The sequence below is a fragment of the Pleurodeles waltl genome, chromosome 3_1 (genome assembly GCF_031143425.1).
Source record: "Pleurodeles waltl isolate 20211129_DDA chromosome 3_1, aPleWal1.hap1.20221129, whole genome shotgun sequence".
Taxonomy (NCBI): domain Eukaryota; kingdom Metazoa; phylum Chordata; class Amphibia; order Caudata; family Salamandridae; genus Pleurodeles; species Pleurodeles waltl.
The window spans coordinates 1,031,650,435-1,031,670,515 of record NC_090440.1 but is presented as its reverse complement, the minus strand read 5'-3'; the positions used below and the strand labels follow the sequence as shown (position 1 = coordinate 1,031,670,515).

The window sequence follows — 20,081 nt, the reverse complement described above, 5'->3', positions numbered from 1 at the left end:
AGAGAGTCCAAGTGGGGAAAAGGGGATTAGGACGGGAACAGCTGGGAAGGAGACCTGTAGGAAGCAAAAGGTTAAAACACAACATCAAAATTACATCTCATGAAATCAGTACCATGCTACAAATCTAAGCTTCGTCTTTTCCGAAAAACATGAACAACCCTAGAATAATCCTAAAACTGACTAGGCTTTAGATGACCGAATACCTGAGGAGGAAACCGGAAAAGTTAAATAGGACTTTCAGATTCAGATTTTAGGAATACATATCAGGAACACACAGCATTACATCTAGAACTCTGGTATTGTTGTGTTCATCTCAGAAAAAACATTGGGAAGTAAATTGCGCACATTGCAGATTTTTATATGAGTATTAAACACCATAAAGGTTTGTGCACCATGAAATCACACAACATAGATTCAAGGAATAAATCATGCGACGTGTCAACTTGAAATGCTACCAAGAAAATGTCTTAGAATGGTAGCGCACAGTAACTTACATTATTAATACACGAGGAAAGAATTGCACGCCTTGCCCATTCAAATGCCACCATACAAAAGCCAAGAAATGGTAGCGCACAATGAATAACATGAAAAAACACTCAAGGAAAGAATCGCGCTTGTTGCCGATTTGAATGCCACCATGTAAATGCCAGAAAATGGTAGCGCACAATGAACAGCATGAATTACACATGAGAAGTGAATCGCGCGTTTCGCCGATTCGAATGCCACCATGTAAATGTCAAGAAAAGGTAGCGCGCAATGAACAACAAAGTTAAATGCTCATGAAACGAGTTGCACGTCTTGCCAACTCGTAAAACATCATGTAAATGTCAAGAAATATCAGGGCGCAATGAACAATAATGTAATAACGAAGTCAAATCTTTATGGAATAAATTGCGCGTCCTCCCTATTTGCAAACCACCATACAAATGTCGAAAAATGGCAGCGCACAAGTAATCTGTTATTCATTTAAGAATTAAAATCAAGAATATGAAGATTCTCAATTACGGTGTTGGGAAATGTCCAAACACCGTCTTATCGCCTGGAAGCAGTGATCACCAATGAGAGATGAGTGCAGAAGACTGGAAAATCCAAATAGGCCGCCGGGACAGGAGCTCAGGAAGAAGCTGCTGCTCTGCACCGGGACCTCTGAATAGTGAGCACTGGAAGTTGGGCTGACTCTTTTATAGAGTCTTGGCCCAGCCTAGAACCACGCCCAGGCATGTTGCAGGGAAAGTCTCCAGAAGGCTCTGGAAAGAGACCACAGCCTAACACACTCTGAATGTCTGCAGCAATACATTGTAAATGTACAGTATTTATAAGCACCTTAAAAATGAATCTTTTGGATGGAATTCTGCAATGCAACAGGTTAAACAATAACATATCATCACAATGCATAAATTACTTTATCTTGCAAGTGTTAGGTTTTTGCATTCTAGATGCCCGTAGAGCGCGCACTGTCCTGGTGTTGACATGAGCCCAGTATCATTAGCAGAAGAGAACTCATGCATACTTGTTTCGAATGCAAATACATGGTTGTCATGTACTGTGGGTATTGCCAGCAAATCTGCTGAGACGGACTGAGGCTCTGTTATTGACAGCCAAGATATATGTTTATTCCAGGAAACATGGGCTTCTTCCCCAGGATTTAGGATTGGATTTTCTTCTTTTTATATCAAGGTTATCCCATCTATGGTGGGGGTGACCATCAGGGGGCCTATTGATTTGGAATAAAAATTATGTTGGTTGTAAAATAAGGAGGTTGTATATTTATTCCCTTGATATCCTGGCAGTAGCTTCTGATTTTTATGATGGTCTTGTTTTAAACCAATGCCTACAATCGCTCAGATGTAAAGACTGACACATTTAAACTCTTGGAAAAATATGTTAAATTTGATTCTCACTCTGAAACACAGCCGGGAATAGTTGCCAGGGGTTTCAATGTGACCTTTAAACGACTTGAATGTGTAAGTTGCCTCATGGAGACTGAGGATGAGTTATGAGGGATCCCGAAGCTAGAAGTAAAATCACTAAGGAGTTGCTGGAGGGTAGCTCTTCAGCTGGCTACAATGTCTATTAATTTGGGTTTTTGGGCTTGTAATGGTCGCAGTAAATCAGATAGGAATGCTGAATACACCTTTGAGAGAGGTGGATCTAGGAGTAAGATTGATTATATCTTAATGAACGTGAAATTGTGGCCACACTTAGATGCTAGAGCAGGGACCGTTGGCCCAGAGAGTGACCATAATCCCTTGCTTTTTTTCTAAAGACTTTGTTCTCATGAATCGCGGTGAAAACAATAGTACCACTACACCTATTTTATGAGGTACAAATAGCTTCATGTCAGTGAAGTGGCTCCATTTCGAGACAATCTCTGTGGCAAGACTTTACAGTGTTTTGTTTTTTTAGCTGCCTTTGACGCACACATCAACATTCCTGTGAATGACATACACTTTACTGAAGTGCATAATTCAATGTTCAGTATCCTGAGAAACTTCTTCCTTAAAGTTAGCCAATCTACGCATCACACATGTGTCAAGGCTACTCTTTGGTATAACAAAGATTATAGCATTGCCAAAGCTAAACTACTGGAAGCCTTCAAAAGCCAAAAATAATCAGATGTTTCCAAAGGGAGGGCACAGTACAAAAGTACAATAAAAACTAGTAGGAGAAACTGGGAGGATAAAATTGGGAAAATCTTCTGATAGCTGTTAAACAAAAAGATAGCAAAACATTCTGGCATATTGTAGCACTTGGAAGTAAAGATACTTTTACTAATGTGGTGCATTATGTAAACCCCCAAAATAGGCACTGCATATTTTGAACCTTTATTCACCTGCCGCTGCGGTAGAAAACCTCCAAATGCCTCAGGCTGGATGATGCTGCTACCACTGACACAAGTGGAAGTGTGGAGGGTTGTTTTCTTTTTCCTTTTTTCTTCAGAGTACATTAAGGGCTATCAAATTGCTGAAGAGAGGGAAGGGCCAGATAAAAGATAAAATACCTGTTGACTTATACTGCCACAAACCTGCTCTTTGGCTCCCTACATAAACTTGTTATCTGATGTCACCCTAGCAGGGGCAGCAATCCCTGACACTTGTAAGGTGCTGAGATCATACCCATATATAAGAGGGGGAACAGGGATGAGACGTCTAACTACAGACCTGTTAGTCTTCAAGACACTATACAAAAATGTTTCTCCAGGCAGGTCTTGGATAAACCGTCAGACTGAATGGGATCAGATGAGCCCCTGTCCACTCTTCAGATGGTTTCACTTAAAGTGCTGTTGACCAGGTTTTTCAGTTTAGATTAATTTATTAGAAATAGTTGTGCATTTAAAAGAAAATTTGTATACGCCTCGGGGATGCTTTCAACATAGTCCCAAAGAATCTATTAGGGAAAAGACAGAGGAATATGTGAGCCACATAGCACTTTTTATCTATTTTAGGTGGGCAGAACTATGCTCGGTGTGTTGGGGAGCCAATGGGGAACTGACGCAGAGAATCCCAATGAAGAAAGGAGTCAGGCAAGGCTGTGTCCAAGCCTTGATGCTATTTTCAATATGTATCAACAATGTGATCTATTTTAAATTGAATTTTAAAAATTATTCTCGAATTTTAGATGGTGATAAAATAACGGCCCTTTTTTTTTTGCAGATGATTCTTTACTCATATCTAAAACCTGAGGCATGTGCCTCCGAACTGTTAAATAAATTCCTTGAATTCTGTATCCAAAGAGATCTTGAGTTGAACATATCAAAAACTAAATATATGGAGATCAAAGCCTGCAAGAGCAGTCTCATTGTGACTGGTGATGTTCTCGAGTTCATCTCCAGTTTGGATTGCTTGGGCATTAGGCTAGCTGATAACTTTTCTTGGGGTCTTCAAGTCAAGAAGAGCAGCTTAATAACTCAGCATAAGGCTATTGCAGTTTTACACATACTTAGAGTAACAAGGTGGAGTTCTTTCACCTGATCTAGATGTCTAAAGGGCAGAAGCATAAAGTGCAGCACTTTATGGGGCTGAACATTGGGGTTCGTATGATACAAGTAAATGAGGACTAGCAAAAAATAGATTTGTAAGATCTTTATTTAATGTTCCTGATAGTTCCACACACTTGCCTGTATTCCTTGACATGGACCTAAACAAATAACTCATCTTGCAACCCTGAATTATACTGCCTAGGGGTTTGTTCTATTCCAGAAATGGAATATTATAGTAATGGACTTAAGGAACTGCTGGCCCTGGATATCACCGGTAAGACTCCCTGACCCGACACATGCATACTTGGCTTTATAAAGTGGGTTTTAAAGTGCTATGGGATGACTCTTGTAATATTTTACATGTACTTCAGCTCAGTTGAAGACTGTGTATTTGCAAGGTGTTTATGATGGTTGGCAATTAACTTCAAAAAGTGGAGGGCTGAAAACTAATTTTTGGACTTCAAGCCTGTACAGAGTTTAGAGGTATATTTAAATGACATATATCCACCATCATTAAGAACCTTGGATGTTAACTTTAGGCAGGGGGCCTTACCTCTGAATGGTTTCACGCAGAAGCGGGGCACAGGCGGTTTGCGTACTGACCTTTGCCCAATTCGTTGTGCTGCAATGGAATCAGAGGTAAAAAAAAAAAAGTTCTTGTTTGCCCAGTCTACCAAGGTTCTCAGCAGAAGTGGCTACGGTATTTAACTGCTTTTACGATTTTTATAACAGACTTGTCCGCTTTTGTCGTCTTTGCAGTGAGTAGGTTTTTAAATATTGTTTGGCGTAGACAGAATTCAATTGTGGATGTTGCACCTGAGATTTCAAAATAATTTGCTGGACTGTATTTTTAATCTGATAGTTGAAAATATATATATATATATATATATTATTGAATGTGTATGTTACTATTTTATCTTTATAAATCTGACTGATGTTTTATGGAATTATATCTGATATAAACCTTTATATGGAATTAGGGTGAAAGAATAATTTAATTGTTTATTTGTTGAACTAAGGATTGAGAACTATCAAAGACATTTCACAAAATGTACTTCAATAACAGGGGTCAGTCAACAAGACAAAATTGAATTTCAGTTTAGCTGTCACGCCTGACCAATGCTTTGCCTAGGTTTTTAAGCCATTCTGTTAAACAATAAATTAAGTTACGCTAGTTAAAAGTATGCAGATATTACCAATATGAATTACATGTTTCTGTTTTGAAAAGGTCTCATGTTCTCTGCATGGCTTGAAGGTTTGGGTCCAGAAAACTGCATATTTATGTAGCCATGCAGGACAAGTGTTGGCCATCAGTATCCAGATGAATGGCTGGGTATACGGGGGGAACTTGATCTGTCCTTCCTGTTTGGACTTCTGTGAATCCTGCCCACCTGACCGGGATCCGCCTCCTGATAATGTAACCAAGGCAGCTTCAATTGGTAAGTTAATCAAAGAACATATGTTTTCTAGTGCCCACATGATTGAAAGTTTTCTAGAGTGCAAAATTGCATCAGGTTATACCATATGCATGTCCACTGAAATTTCCCACTTGCTAAAAGTGACGGTCAATGTCATTAGCCTTCAGACATATACAGGGACATGTACTAAATGTCAGTGTCGTAGAAAGCTTCAGCACTGCAAAAGGGCATTCATTCTGTTGATGCGGAATTAAGGTATCTGATGGAGACAACCAGCAGCAGACTCCTTATCTTAGAATCCTCCCCCAGGCGCCAGACTGGATCGGGAAATTTTTCCTCAGCAGTACCTCTGCTCATCGGTAGAGGGCGTTGAGCGACTCCGCAGTGGCGACGTCCTTGGACATGACATCAGCAGAGTACCTATATTCCCTCCTCCGACACGCTGATGTCAGTTTCTTCTTTTCCGCGCCAGCAACGCGGATCCGGTGTAGCGAGTACCTCGGGCCCTTAGGCCTTTTCTACCCGACTTGGATTTTCTTTCATTACCTTTTTCAAATTTAATAGTGTATATGCCTGCTTGGTTTAAACTCTGGGGATCCTGTTCCCGGCAGATGTTGGTCACAGGTCCCCATTCTGTGTGTTTATGGTGTCTGGGGTCTCAACATGATGCCGATGACTGCAACGCCTGCCATCGTCTGAAGCCGAAGTCTCTCATGGAGCGTTGCATGAAGCTCTTTGCCGCACGAGCTGACAAGTCCTGTTCTCGCCGGCATTAGAGTCCTCCTTCAGCCTCGCGGTTCCGGGAGCGCTCCAGACCTCAGGGCACCCCTCAGCGTTTCCAAGTAAGTCCTGATTGACCCCATCACGCCATTCGGCGTCACCGCACCCGTGTTCTCCTCCTGTGGAGTCCGCACCGAGTCGACCCCTTCCGTCGTATCCCGGTGCTGGAGCGACTATGGACCAAATGCGATGTTGCTATGCGTCCCTTTATTCCATCTTTGGTTCTTCCCCTCCCTCTGTAGCGGCTTTCAGCCCTACGGAGGTGGTGAGTGCTATGACAGGATCTTTGCTGGTGATTTCCACCTCGGTGCCTGTTCACACTCTCAACTCCGAATGCGGAGTCGGGTCGGCGTCGGTGCACAGCCTCATACAACCTCCGTCTACTCTGCCTGATCCTGTTGTTCCGATGCCCCACACAGCACTGATGGGCCAGTCGACTCAGTTTGACATGCCTATACTCATTTCGCCGGAGTTGGACGACGCTGCTTCCGGAGCAGCTTCCCCCACTTGTCATCGGCCGACGTCGACACCGGGAGTGGCATTGTTTAATTTAGAGCTGCGCCTGTGCTTTGTCCATCATCTGGATGCTCTGCACATTCTCAAGATCCTGTCATGGGGCCCCCTCCGGGTTGATCCTCTGATTGGGTACTTGATTTGGCCACGGCTAGTGGCCTAGATTTGTTGCCGGCATCTAGCTTACTCTCATTACCTGGATTGGCGACGGAGGCCACCACTGCTTTTGCAGATGTACTGAGGAAGATGGCAGATGTTTTGAACTTAAATCTTCCTGTGGTGCAATTATCTACTGATCCCTTGTTAACTTTTAATCCAGATCAACTCGATACCGAACTGGTTCTGCCTTTTTGCGACGCTCTGTACGACATCCTTCTATGTGTCTGGAATCACCTGTCTCTGGTCCGACAGTGGACCATTCTATTTCATACAGATATCGCCCAGCACAGGAAGATCCCTTGTGCCTTCGCTACCATCCTACTCCTAGGGGGTTTGTTATCCAGACTGCTTTGGGCATTCCTGCTTTGGAGCAGATGTCTTCTACTCTGCCTCACCGAGATTTTAGTCAGCTGGATGCTTCTGGCAGACGTATTTTTGCCTCTTCTAGTGCTACTCTTCGTTCCACCATCTCCTCCTGTGTGTTAACCCGTTTTTCCTTTGCTGTCTGGGACTCTGTGGAACGTTCCTGTCGCTCTTTGAGGATGTTCGCACGGCCTTAACGCCTTTGATCAGAGATGGTCAACAGACTGGCCGACTTATGGTAAGCTCAGGTATGGATTTTACTGATTCTGTGGGTCGGATCATGGCCTCGTCTGTTGCCATACGTCTCATGGCTTAGTTGTCAGCTTCCCCTTTTTCATCTTCAGTGCGGGACGCTCTTCTTGACATACCATTTGATGGAAAATCTCTTTTTGGGTTGCATGCAGATTCTGCTTTGCACCGGTTTTGTGATTCCCATGGTGGGGACTAATGTCAGTCCTCTTCTAATGCACTTGCCTTACTACGCGGCAACTATATTTTCACTACAAGTTCCATATTCTTGCATTTTTATTTGGTTGTTTACCTTCTGAGTGCACATCAAACTCTTATTACTGTATTCACTGAGCTTTGTTCATTTATGTTGGATATTGTAGCACTTCCTTTGGTGGTGCTCTTCATTATTTAACGATTGCTGCTCATTCAGGGGAGTGGTGGTTCAATGGTATGTTTTCTGTGAGAGTTCTGACTCTCAGTTTTGTTTACATTTGGCGGATTCTCGGCATGTCATGTAGTGCCATCTTATCATTTGGCCATATCTTCTGGTGGATCCTTTCCCCTCCTTTTGGCCTTTTCATTCCACAGTTAATGGTTCTCTTTTTGTTGTACGTTCTGACAATATTGCCTTTCCTTTAGTCTGCTGTAGGCATCTTGCCTATCGTCTCTGTTGATATGGAGATTAAGTTGGACGTTCGCTCTTTTGAGCTTCTGGTAGTACGCTACTTTGCGTATATTCCTTGTTTTTTTTTGTTGTTTTTTTTCCATGTGGGAATATGTTGTACTCCTCAGCGAGCCATTTCCTGCCTACTTTTTGTAGGGTCTCCACCTCTGGTGTCACTTCCTCTTATATTGTCTTCTGGGAAGGCTTCTTTTCCTATTCTTTCCATGGATTCTACATTATCCTTATTTTCCTCTGCTACAGGCACATATTGGTGCTTGTTGCAGATTCCCCTCCCTGTCTTTCAGGGTATTCTTGATTGCTTCTACCTGTAGCCTTTGTTATTTACATTTCTTCCAGAACCATCACACACTGGCTCCTGTTGTTGGTCTTTCTTCCATTATTCTTGGTTGATCTACTGATGACAGGTCGTTTGGTCCCCTTCTGGGCACACCTAAGCGGATTTTTTCCTTCTCAACTGTCTTGTGTCTGCTTGTTTCTGAACACTGATAAGGTCAGTTCCTTCCCGTACATTCCAACCTTCTGGCTCAGGGAGAGTTCTGTGTTTTCCCTATACAGCTGGTGTTTTTGTCACCTTGCATGATTCCTATCTTTCTTCCTTGGCCACGGCCAACGCTTGTCTTCCATGTTTCCACGTACCCCCGGGACACGGTCATAGACCTTTTGTGGAGTGGCTTTTCAGACTTTTGTCTCTTAACATGTCTCCAATTTCATGTTCCTTTTCTGCCCTCGTCTTCCTTCGGGGTGCCATGATTGGTTTGCTTTTCCATCATGCTCCTTTCGCTATGTTCTCTGCTTTTCTGCTGCACAGTTCTGTGGGCTGCCTTGTGTGCGGATGCTATTCTGCCTCATTTTCCCATGTCAGGCTGATTCCTTGTTTTCATGTCTGTTTTCATTGTCTGTACTATCATGTTCCCCTTAATTTCTTTTCTCGCATTCATTTTTTGCTCTGGGTTCACACTGGACCATCAATGTCTTTTACCTTGTTGTTCCAGTTCCACTTCAGTGTTCTCAATTTGACTTTCTCGCAAACCCTGCCTTGTGTATGTCCATACATTTTGCACTTTTGCGCATGGCCTTGCTGGTTTTTTCATCTTTATTATTTCATTGAGGCCTGGAGCTGTTTTCCCTGCTCCTTCTGAGGCAACCATTGCTGGTCTGCCTGTATTTTTTTCGGTTTTTCATTTGTTCTTTTCCTTACCCTGTGTTCTGTCTTGGCTTGTGTTTGTTGTCACATATCGCCTCTGCTGGGGTCCTATCTCATTCTGACTGTGAGATTGTTTGTATCGCACACTTACACTTGTTACTTACCTTCGGTAACTCCTTATCTGGTAGAGAGACAGACTAGCCGCAGATTTCTTATCACCCCACCCATCCTTCCCACTTGCGAACTATGTCCTCTTCAGCCTCACCTCAGGTGATTTGGGGTGTTTTCTGGGCTTGTCCATCTCATGACATGTCTTTTCTTTTCTAGTTGGCATATACACTATTACTCTGTTTCACAATTTCACTGCCAGTTACTCTGTGGCACCGCATTGTTCTGCGGCTTTCAGTCACTGAAGAAACTGACATCACGTCAGTGGAGGGAATATATGGGCTCCACTTACGTCATATCCGGGGACGACGTCGCTGCGCAGTCGCTCAATGCCCTCTATCGACGCGCAGAGGTATTGCTGAGGAAAAATTTCCAAATCCAGCCTGGCACCTGGGGGGGTGGCAGGGGAGAATTCTAAGATAAGGAATCTGCGGCTAGTCTGTGTCTCTACTAGATAAGGTGTTACCGAAGGTAAGTAACTTGTTCATCAGCTCATGTTTTGTTTTTTTAAGTAATAGCTTTTTTGCTTTTTTTGTTAGACCAGTGACCCTTGAACAATTACATACACCATAATTTTTAAAACTTTCATAAAACATTTGATTTAATCCTTTTCGTGACTCTAAAATTACATCATTTTTTAAACAGATCTTTTTATTGTTTTTCACTATAACACATTGCACATACTTTATTATAACTGGTTATACCAGTAGAGATGCAATGGTAAAAGGGGTACAACAATAGTCTATTCCAGGCATCCCACCAGATCACTTCCCTGGAAAAAGGAATCTCAGCAGCCCTCTGGGACAACGTTAGCTACACAAGGACAAGTAGGAAGGTGCTGAGCCAGGCCAGAAGGGAAACCATAGGTAACAGAGTACCATTAACAACAAATGGCAACTCATTAATTGAGATAAATGCACATTCAAAATAAATATTCAACAAGGAAAATTATGGGTGCTCATACACTGAACCACATTGTTGCCTTGATGTGTAAAAACGGGTTCACAAAAGTGAACCCGTTCTAATAACAATGAAACAAACCACCGGGGCACACCAACAAGTCTAAATCTATACTTTAGAGATAATGTAATGTCTTAATAAGGTAAATAAAAGGATCATAATAAGTTTAGCTAGACAGTTATTTTAGTCCTCACCTTTTCTAAAATAGTGTGGATAATCAACAAAACTAACCAAAAAAACGAGACATACACAAGAGTGTTCCTATCCAATCCAAGGATATATTCATACAAATAGAAATTATCATACAAAAAAAGTAAATTTTCTTAAACACATAAATATATACATAAAACATATAGAGAAAGAATGAAAAGCAATCAGCCGACACGTGTTTCGTCCTGAATGGACTTCTTCAAGGCTGAGAAAATCACAACAAATAACAGTCAATACACAACAAACAAAAATGTACCATTTTACACAAAGATAGAATATATATATCTAACATTCATTTATCCTTTCCTTTCCTAAGATCAATACATGAAAGTTGTTTGGTCAGTTCAATATCCACAATATTATATCGACATCCTATTTGAGATGTGCCTCAATTTGAAACTAGAAAAGAAACTGCCCAAGAAAAGAAGAGAACCATCACCACATCTCCTTTTGTGTCAGTGTTGTATAATGGCCAAAGATATACCATAAGAAAAGGCTCCCCATGTCTCCAAAACCTAACTAAATGAGAACCACCGCAATGATTACAAATTCCACATGCAAAACCCAAGTATGCAGACTTTTCTCTTTTGTGGACAGTAGAATGTTTCATGTCCAGAGTGACCTCACCTTAAGCAAAGGTGAGGAGAAAAATTTCCAATAAATATATACCTTTGATCCTTTACATGTCCGTTATGCTCATATCCCATCTATCATGCACTGTTTTTAACCACAGGCAATCACCTCTTTTTGCCTCTTCAAAAACCGTCTAAACGCTGGGTGTCACAGGTCTCGTTCACGTTTTGCCAAACCAACTGAAACATAAACAATTGGAAATGACTCTAATGGCCCCTCTACAAAGACCCTAGTATTTTGTAATTGCTATGCGGTCACTGTCTACCCATGTAGTTAGATTTTTTTCTTTCGCCAGTATATAACTGGTTTTTAGCAGTAGAAAAGACACACAAATTACGCTTTCTTTTCCCATTGCTTGCATTTGGATGCACTTCCCAAACTGGCACTGTTAGCTTACCTATCCATCCATCGGTCTATTCTTTGGATGCACCCCAGTCGTGTTTGTTAGAGTATCTCGACGTGAAGTGCGCGAAGATTGTGTCCCTCGTGTGTTTCCTCCTGCTTGTTCGCAATAAGTGCGAGCCTCTTACCGGCATTTTTAAATGCCGCGTTCGTGTTGAATACGATGTAACTGACCAAGACGACGGACTTCCGTCTATCCATTCTAACGCCGGCGGCCATTTTGACGTGGTTTGTATTTGGAAAGAGGAATCTGACAAAAAGCAAAAGCGGACTTCTGCCTATCACATTTAACTACGTCGGCCATTTTAACAAAGTGATTGTGACTTCCATCTATCCATTATGACCACAATGGCCATTATTGAAGTGATTTGTATCTAGAAAAAAAGAGCTAACCAACACCAAGGGCGGACTTTCGCCTATCACATGTCACTACGGGGGCCATTTTCACATGGTGATTATAATATGTCATTTCTTTCAACTAGTGCACAGATGAGATAAAGTCTATCCTTTATAACAACAGCAGCCATTGGAGTGCTATATATTTGAAAGAAAGGCTGGCTAACAGCGAGGGCGGACATTCCGCCTATCCCTTGTAACTATGGCGGGCATTTTAAAATGGCAATTGTAATATGTAGTTTTTATTCAGCTAGTCCACAAACTGTGTCAATAACCTATTTAGGCACTGCTCAGAATAGTCAAATAAGTTTGTCCTCAAAATTCTACGTTGCAAATAAATCGACAATATACTTCAAACTATATAAAGTATATTAATGAGATCTATTATCCACAAAAGGAATATATATTTTCCCTTAACTTTCAGCCATTAAATTTCTTAGTGGCAGCGTGATTTGTGCCCCAAACATATACAGGATGTCATGCAAAGTGAGACAGTGAAAAAATCCCCCCAGTATATAGATAGTTGGAGTGAGAAGAAGGAAGGTCCCCTCAGTATCTAGGGGATTACAGTGTACTGTGTATGTTACCAAAGTACAGTTGCACATGTTATATACATGTTATTCACATCAATGGTATATCAAATAAATACATTCAAAGAAAATGATACAATTCATCATCCAAATTCATGCCCATTTCAATTGTTCTTAATTTAATAATCCATTTCGCTTAATTTTTCCGTAAATCCAATGTTCTATTGCCCCCCCCCCCCCCCCCCCCCCCCCTAGCGTTCATCGAGATGTGATTTATACCCGTGTATTTTACTAGTGGGACCTCAATCTCTGGATGTTTGTCATTAACGTATCGCACTATTGGCGATACTGTATCATGATTTCTTAGGGCTCTAATATGTTCCTGAATTTGTTCCTTCAAGGGCCTGATTGTACTGCCCACATATATCTGGCCACATATGCATTCTAATATATATATATATATATACCACAAATTTTGTGTTACAATTAATAAAGGTGGATATTTTATATTTGTCACTGCCATTATAGCTAAATTCAGAAGTTTTGTGCAGTGCCATATTGCACATATTGCAATTTCCACACCTATAGAAACCCACAAGTTTTTTAGAAAGCCATGTTGCTTTGTTTTCCGCTAAAGGTGGTAAAAAGCTTTTACAGACTTCGTTCTAGGTAACATGGTAAAGGAAGAAGAAAAAATTACATAATTTTTAATGCTACCTTAAAAATCTTCCCACTGTCAGTGCCACAGAGTAGCCTGCCAGACCAAGCATCTACTAGTCCTCAAGCCACTTTCCATCAGAATTAGACATTGTATTCATTCACCTTGTAGGCAAATGCAGTAGAATATTTCAATAAAAACATGGTTAACATTATCTGAGCTTTTCAAAATACTAGACCATATGTTTTCCAGTGAGTTTGAGTCTTTTTTCAAAACTAAGTCCAACCTCAGCTTGACCAGTAAAAAACTAAAAAACTAATTGTTGGGTCTGGGATGAATCTCAGTCATTCAGATAAACCAAAATACTTTTACCTGACCCCTTTTGCCACCTATTTTCCCTTCAACATAACCTAATTCTTCCAGAAAGGAATATTCACAAGATTAATTACTTTAGCTTTAGATTAATAATGGATAAGTAGTCGCATCCTCTTCATAATCACATATGATTTTGTACTTTTTGAACAGAAGTAAATTGCTTTCCCTGACTGCACTTGCCCACCTTAAACAGTTGCCCATTAATTATTAGACTGAGCAGTTGACTTTACTTCCTTATAATTCACAATAACATCTAACTATTGCCACTTCCACTTCAATATTTGAGGCATGTAATCCTAACTCTCCTCTAATCTCCTCCATTTTGGCACAAAAATGCAATCCTAAAACTGGTTTCCAACACTTGTTTCCAATTCTGTGTGTTTACAATTTTTAAGCAATCCTAATGCTGGACCCGATGTAAAGTAGTTGGCTTCACTTTGCCAAAGTAAGCTCTTAGCAGTGCAAAGGAGGGGCCACCATACGTTGAATTCCAGCACTCATTGAATTAAGTGCTGGGATTCTGGGCTACATTCCAGCCGATTGTTATTTTTGCCTATAGGGACATTTAGACCACTACCTGAAAGGTCAGCATCCTTTAAATTTCTACCACATATGTGAAGTGAGGTCCCTTGAGCTTTGCTCAAATTGCCTTAGAAAAGTTATTCTTTCAGATTTGCTCAGACTTATAACGAATCTTTTACCAGAGGGTTTAGAAGCCTTTTTTGTAAAAAAAAAAAAAAAAAAAAAAATCCCCAGGATGTCAGATAATATTAAGAAGAGCCTGATTTATACTTTGTGGCTCTTGTGTTGAAAATAAATTATATTCAGATGACCTTCAATAGGAATGCATTTATTGCTTCATCCATCTCAAAAGCTTTAGGTTTGCATGAAATGTAGAAAATATTCCTCTTAAAGGGTAGAGAGGCAAAGACATCTTTGACTTCAAAATTTCAAAAATTAAAAGGGTAAACTGCCTACGAAGGAGATTCAGGTTCTGCATTAAAAGGCTCAGAGGGTTTCACTCAGGGGAAAACAGCTCTGAACAGTACCAAGTGAAGAGAATCCACTTGCTCAGAACAGGCTGATTAAAAAATGTAGGCAATGCAGCAAAATCTCCTGAGGTTGCCCAGACCTGGAAAACACCAGTGCTTCAACAAGGAAAATCCTCTCCAAAAAAGCTTTACACTCCTCCAAACCCTCAGAAGTTACTATATTTGCCTAATGCTTTCTCTCACCTTCGTTAAAAGCTTCATCGTTGAAGATTCATGCATCAATGACACTTCTGAGAATTAAACTAAAAACGTATATGGTTGTCTCAACAGAGAAATTTACATCAAGACCTCCATTGACAACTCTGGCATTGACGAGAATAGAAAACATACGAGGAGAACACTTTGATCCTTTTCTAAAACCTCGTAGGTGATATTCTAAAAAGAAATAGTCAATGACATCTCCTTTGACTAGACACCCATTAATTATCTCAATGTTGACAAGACACCTTGCACTACAGATTCAGTCTACAGAAGATACTTTTTCTTCAGCTAACATAACATACATCTCAGAGGGTGGAGTGCCATCAGAAATTATGCCTCAACCTACTTGTCCAAAGAAAATATCTGAACAACCACCAGTGAAGCTCTTGGAAGGATCAGAGAATGAGGGACCATTTAGCCTTGCATACAGTTCTAGCTAGATAAGAATTGAATGCGAGAAATTCGATGATGACCAATAGAATCCTCTATCAGCACCACCTGAAGGAGAACTTAAAAGCTACATGATTCAAGGCACTTTTGAAGAAGACTCTCACCCATCGCACTACCAGTCTCAGCAACAATATGATCCGTACTATGAGGGCCGACTGTACCATGACTCGGATTATAATCCAAATTCCTATAGCGTTTGTGCAGGATCTCTGGATGAGGCAGTTTATGATAGATGATTTACAGAGAAGGATTAGCTACAAGTTATACCAGGTTATCAAACCCTGCAAAGGGTACTACCAGTAACATTTTCTAAATCACAGCATGCAGTAACTGTTGCCAAGGTAGTATTTCCTGCTTGGACACCACACTCAACTACTTTGACTCTATCGCCATTGCAGAGAGGTTTCACGATGACCTTGACCACAGAAGCCACTTCTTTCCAAGACGACCAGAAAAGGATGACTACCTAGCCACTTCACCGGATTTTCTGGTGCCAGGGCCCATAAACTCTTCACCAGAAGGCATGCTGTTATTGAAAAGGTATGTAAATGCCTTGATCTACCTTTACCAGCAAAGGAAGCTGACTGCTTTGTTTATGACTTTAAAGACACATCAGAGAAGTGAAGTCAATAACAAGTATCAACCACAAATGGAATGAATGCCTCCAAGTTATGTAGAAACCAGCCAGTGTCCGCAGTGGTACTGCAATTGGAGAAGAAGTAGAAGGTGCTAGATACTACACTAGCCTGCCTAAAAGGTAATCCAGTAGCAGACTCGTCTAATTCAAGCAGTGCAAAGGTCTAGAAATCCATCTACTCCTGTAACTGTGCCTCTGGAGAGAGAGAGAGTATGGGCACTTGGATAACATTTGGCATTTTAGGGAGAGAGAACTAGACTATAGTGGTGGATACCAAGAATACAGCTATTAGCTTTATGGTGTACAACACCAGCCATATCATCAGCAGCATCAGCCTCAGTACAGACCATCATCATTGGCATACTTCAGAACCACTCTAAAAAGAAGCGTTATGCAGTTCAGATCACAAGACACCGGTTGGAAGTGCTTCTGAACTATAGGCACTGGTCACCCCATTCTGCATATTACCTCCTTCACCAAGTAGGACAGAATGTTTGAGAAACATCACAAAGGACATGTGGTCATAGTTTAGCTTTGTCAAGAAACCTAACCACAATGCATCATCTGCATATACTGCAATGGAAAAGTGTCTTGATGCTAAAGAAAGGGGCTGTAGACAAGGTCCCCAAGTCCAAGCTAAATTCTGGTATCTATTTATGTTGATTTTTAATTAAGAAGAGGTGAGGTGAATTGAGACCAATTTTCAGATCAGCACCATCTCAGTATTTCCTCCTAAACCAAAAGATCAGGATGATATCCTTGTGGGATATTCTATATCAGCTAAGAGAATCCAAATTTATGATCTTTCTAGACTTGTAAGGATGTCTGCTTTCACATCTGCATTCACCCAAACCATAAAAAACAGTTGCATCTCCAGGGGGCTGGTTGCCACTATCAGTTCAGGTTGCTGCCATTTGGACTAAAGTCAGGCCCAAGGACATTCGCAAAATGCATGTCACTAGTATCCGCACATTTAAGGAAGCAAGGTCATCAAGCATTTCCCTATTTGCACCTCTGATTGATAAACGGCTCAACATAAAATTCAGTCAGGAATTCAGTGCAGGCATGTTTGAACCTGTTCAAACCATGACTCAAAAAACTTTAACCAATCCACAGACCAATATCCAATGTCTGTGTTCAATACCGGACACAAAAAAAGAAAAGGCATTTCCTTCCTAAGAGAGAGTGCACATATTGCAGGATTCCACATTTCAGATTTGATCCATGAATGGTTCTCGATTTCAGGCAACGTTTTAACACGAGTTCCTCCTGTACTCCTTTAGTTCACTTTTGATGGCTACAGCTAAGACTGCTTCAGGAGAGTACAAACAAATGGATGCTTTCAAGATCAGATCAAGATAACAGTATTGATGAGAGAAGGGTGTTTTGATGGGCAAGGGTGGCCAATATGATAAACGGCTTCAGTTTGTTAATATAGCCCGCAAAGTTTATTGTGACAACAATCACTTCCGTAGAAGGATGGGATGCTCATCTCCAATATCTTGATATCAATAACAATTTAATTCAAGGATAAACCTTTACATATAAACCTTCTAGCACATCAAGAAATACCCTTGGGTCTTCAATGCTTCCTTCAAAGACTGGAGGACGTCATCAATGTTGGTACGCACAGACAATGCCACCACTATGTTCTGCATAAACAGGTGGGGAGGAACAAAGCCAGAAAGCCTGTCGATGGAAGATCATATTCTCTGGAAAAGGGAACTTCAACATGAAGCATCTATAACGCAGAACATCTACTAGCACAGGAAATTGTCTGGATTGATAAAAAGTATAGGAATGTCACGAAATGGAAATGCATCAATCCCAAGTCGACAAAGTGTTTAGAATCGGGGGCAGGCCAAACATTGATCTTTTCCCAACATACGTTAATCAGAAATGCCAGTACTATACAGGCAGGTGGATGTTACCAAGGTTGTGTGGGATTGCCCTGGTCGGGGACATTTGTGTATGCATTTTCACCTCTTCATCTGCTCCCCCAAGTACAGAGGAAAATATGAAGGGAACCATGCTGAATAATTCTTACTGTGCCAGATTGGCTGAGACAGTTTTGCCGTACCGAATTCATGCTACTCTAAAAAGCTCCACAGATCCCGATGGCGCCATGGCGTGAACATTTGAACAGAGGAGCCAGTCAGATCCAGCATACAGACCCAGAATCTCTGAAGTTGTCTGGTTGGCTCCTGAACACAATGAATGTTTCAATCTCAGCACATCAGAAGACTGCAGAAAAAAAATGGAACACACAAGATCTCTCAACAAATGGAACCTACTGTGCTTAATGGAAAACATATTGTTCCTCGCGCGATTACCTTGTTTTACATCCTGTGTCTACAATAGCACATCAAATTCTTCCCTATTTACTTTGTCTTTCTCAATCGGGTTTGGCTCATGCATCAGAGTGCATGTAGCAATTACCTCCCATTTCAGAAGAAAACAAACTTTCTCTATTTACAAATAGACTGACCAAGGAGTTCATGAAAGGACTTTTTAACTCTTTCCCTCCTGTAAGACCTCCTGTGGTGCTTTGGCAACTTAACACATTCATGTCTCAGCTTATGCAAGCTCCAACTTAACCTCAATTCACATGGCAGGAGTAAAGTTCATTTCATGGAAGGTGGCTTTACCTTTTGCATGGACATCAGCTCGTAGGGAAAGTGAAATGCAAACCTTCTCAATTAAATAAGCCTATCTCCAATTTTGCATTGAAAGGATCACATTGAGCATTAACCTGAAGTTTATATCTAAATTGTCTTCAAACTTCCACTTAAATGAGCCAATTAAACTAAAGACATCTTTCCAAATCCCTGCAGAAATCCAGAGAGAGATTACATTATTTATATAAAAATGATTTCTAAAATTCTACTTGGGCAGAACTAAAAATTTTAGGAAGTCAGGTCAGCTTTTAATTGCCTTTGCGGATCAACGCAAGGCAGAATCCATTTCTAAAGAGGGTGTAAGCCAATGAGTTGCAGATGTTTTTTTCATTTTGCCCCTCAAAAATAGGCAGACTACTGCACAGCATCCTACGGGGAGAGCTGTGGTATACACTGTTCTGTTTTCTGGAGTGTTGGTAACAGACACATACAAAGTGGCAACATGATTGAACACACACACACACACACACACCTTTAAACAACATTGTCCGGAAGATGGATATAGCAGTTGGCCAGCAATAGTTTGTCATCTCTTTCATTGAGGTGAGTCAGTTAGTTACCTGTAATAGTAGTTCTCCAATATTGACGTCTTTTATGGATCCACATGCGTCCCAGCCTCCTCTCTGCAAGACCCACCTAATATTGGTCCTTCACACGAGTGCTTTGAAATCTGAAGGCTGGTGGCTGCTCAGGTTGTGGTATTCAGTCTAATTGTTCCTGACTGGCTGAAGTTTTTTATTTTTTATTTTTTATGATGTGACTGGATTACTCAAGCCATGGTTACAGTTTTTGGGCTATGTTTTAATGTGATTGCTAATGTAATATTATAGTGGAACATCAAGCTGGATGAATCGAGCATGTCAGTCTATGAAAGGCATAAATACTAGAACACTACTATTGCAAGTAAGTAACTTTTTCATCTTGATGTTTGCAGACAGTGTTTTCTGTAATATATTTTTAATTGTGTATCCAACCACTGGTAAAAAAAAGACTGAAGTCCATGGCAGGGTAGAAATGATGAAGGACAATATTGCAAGTGTTGAAAATTAATCAACACAATCTAGAGAGCATGAAACAGCTACCCCTTTTAAAATAGCAAATCGTTAAAATACATAGAGGAGCACACTTTATACCTCAAAGACTGCAGCACTCTTGGGACAGATGAACGTTGATGTGCACAGCTTGCATAAATATTTGTGTATCATGACTGGACAGAATAGCAGTGGAGAAAGTGTGCATTGTGCCATGACTCCTTTACACATTTCATACCTTTTCTATCAGAATCAGTAGCAAGGTTTTAGAAGCACTCCAAAAACAGCTTCTTTAGATTGTATGCCAGGGGAAGATACCAAGGCTTGCAATCAAGGTGAGAGCACCTAAATACGGGAGTGGTCATGCCTTTCAAATCCTACAACTATATTATAAAGTCACATAGCTCCACACTCTGGGGAAATGGAGA

At 40.9% G+C, this 20,081-nt stretch overlaps 1 protein-coding gene across 1 annotated transcript in view; it reads left to right on the top strand.

Moving 5' to 3' along the window:
- The window catches only part of LMLN (leishmanolysin like peptidase), a 407,342-nt gene that overhangs the window by 373,392 nt on the left and 13,869 nt on the right, over positions 1-20,081 (top strand). The window contains exon 16 of the mRNA XM_069224294.1: positions 5,208-5,418. Within this exon, the coding sequence (XP_069080395.1) occupies positions 5,208-5,418 (211 nt within the window). The remainder of the gene's footprint in view (positions 1-5,207; positions 5,419-20,081) is intronic.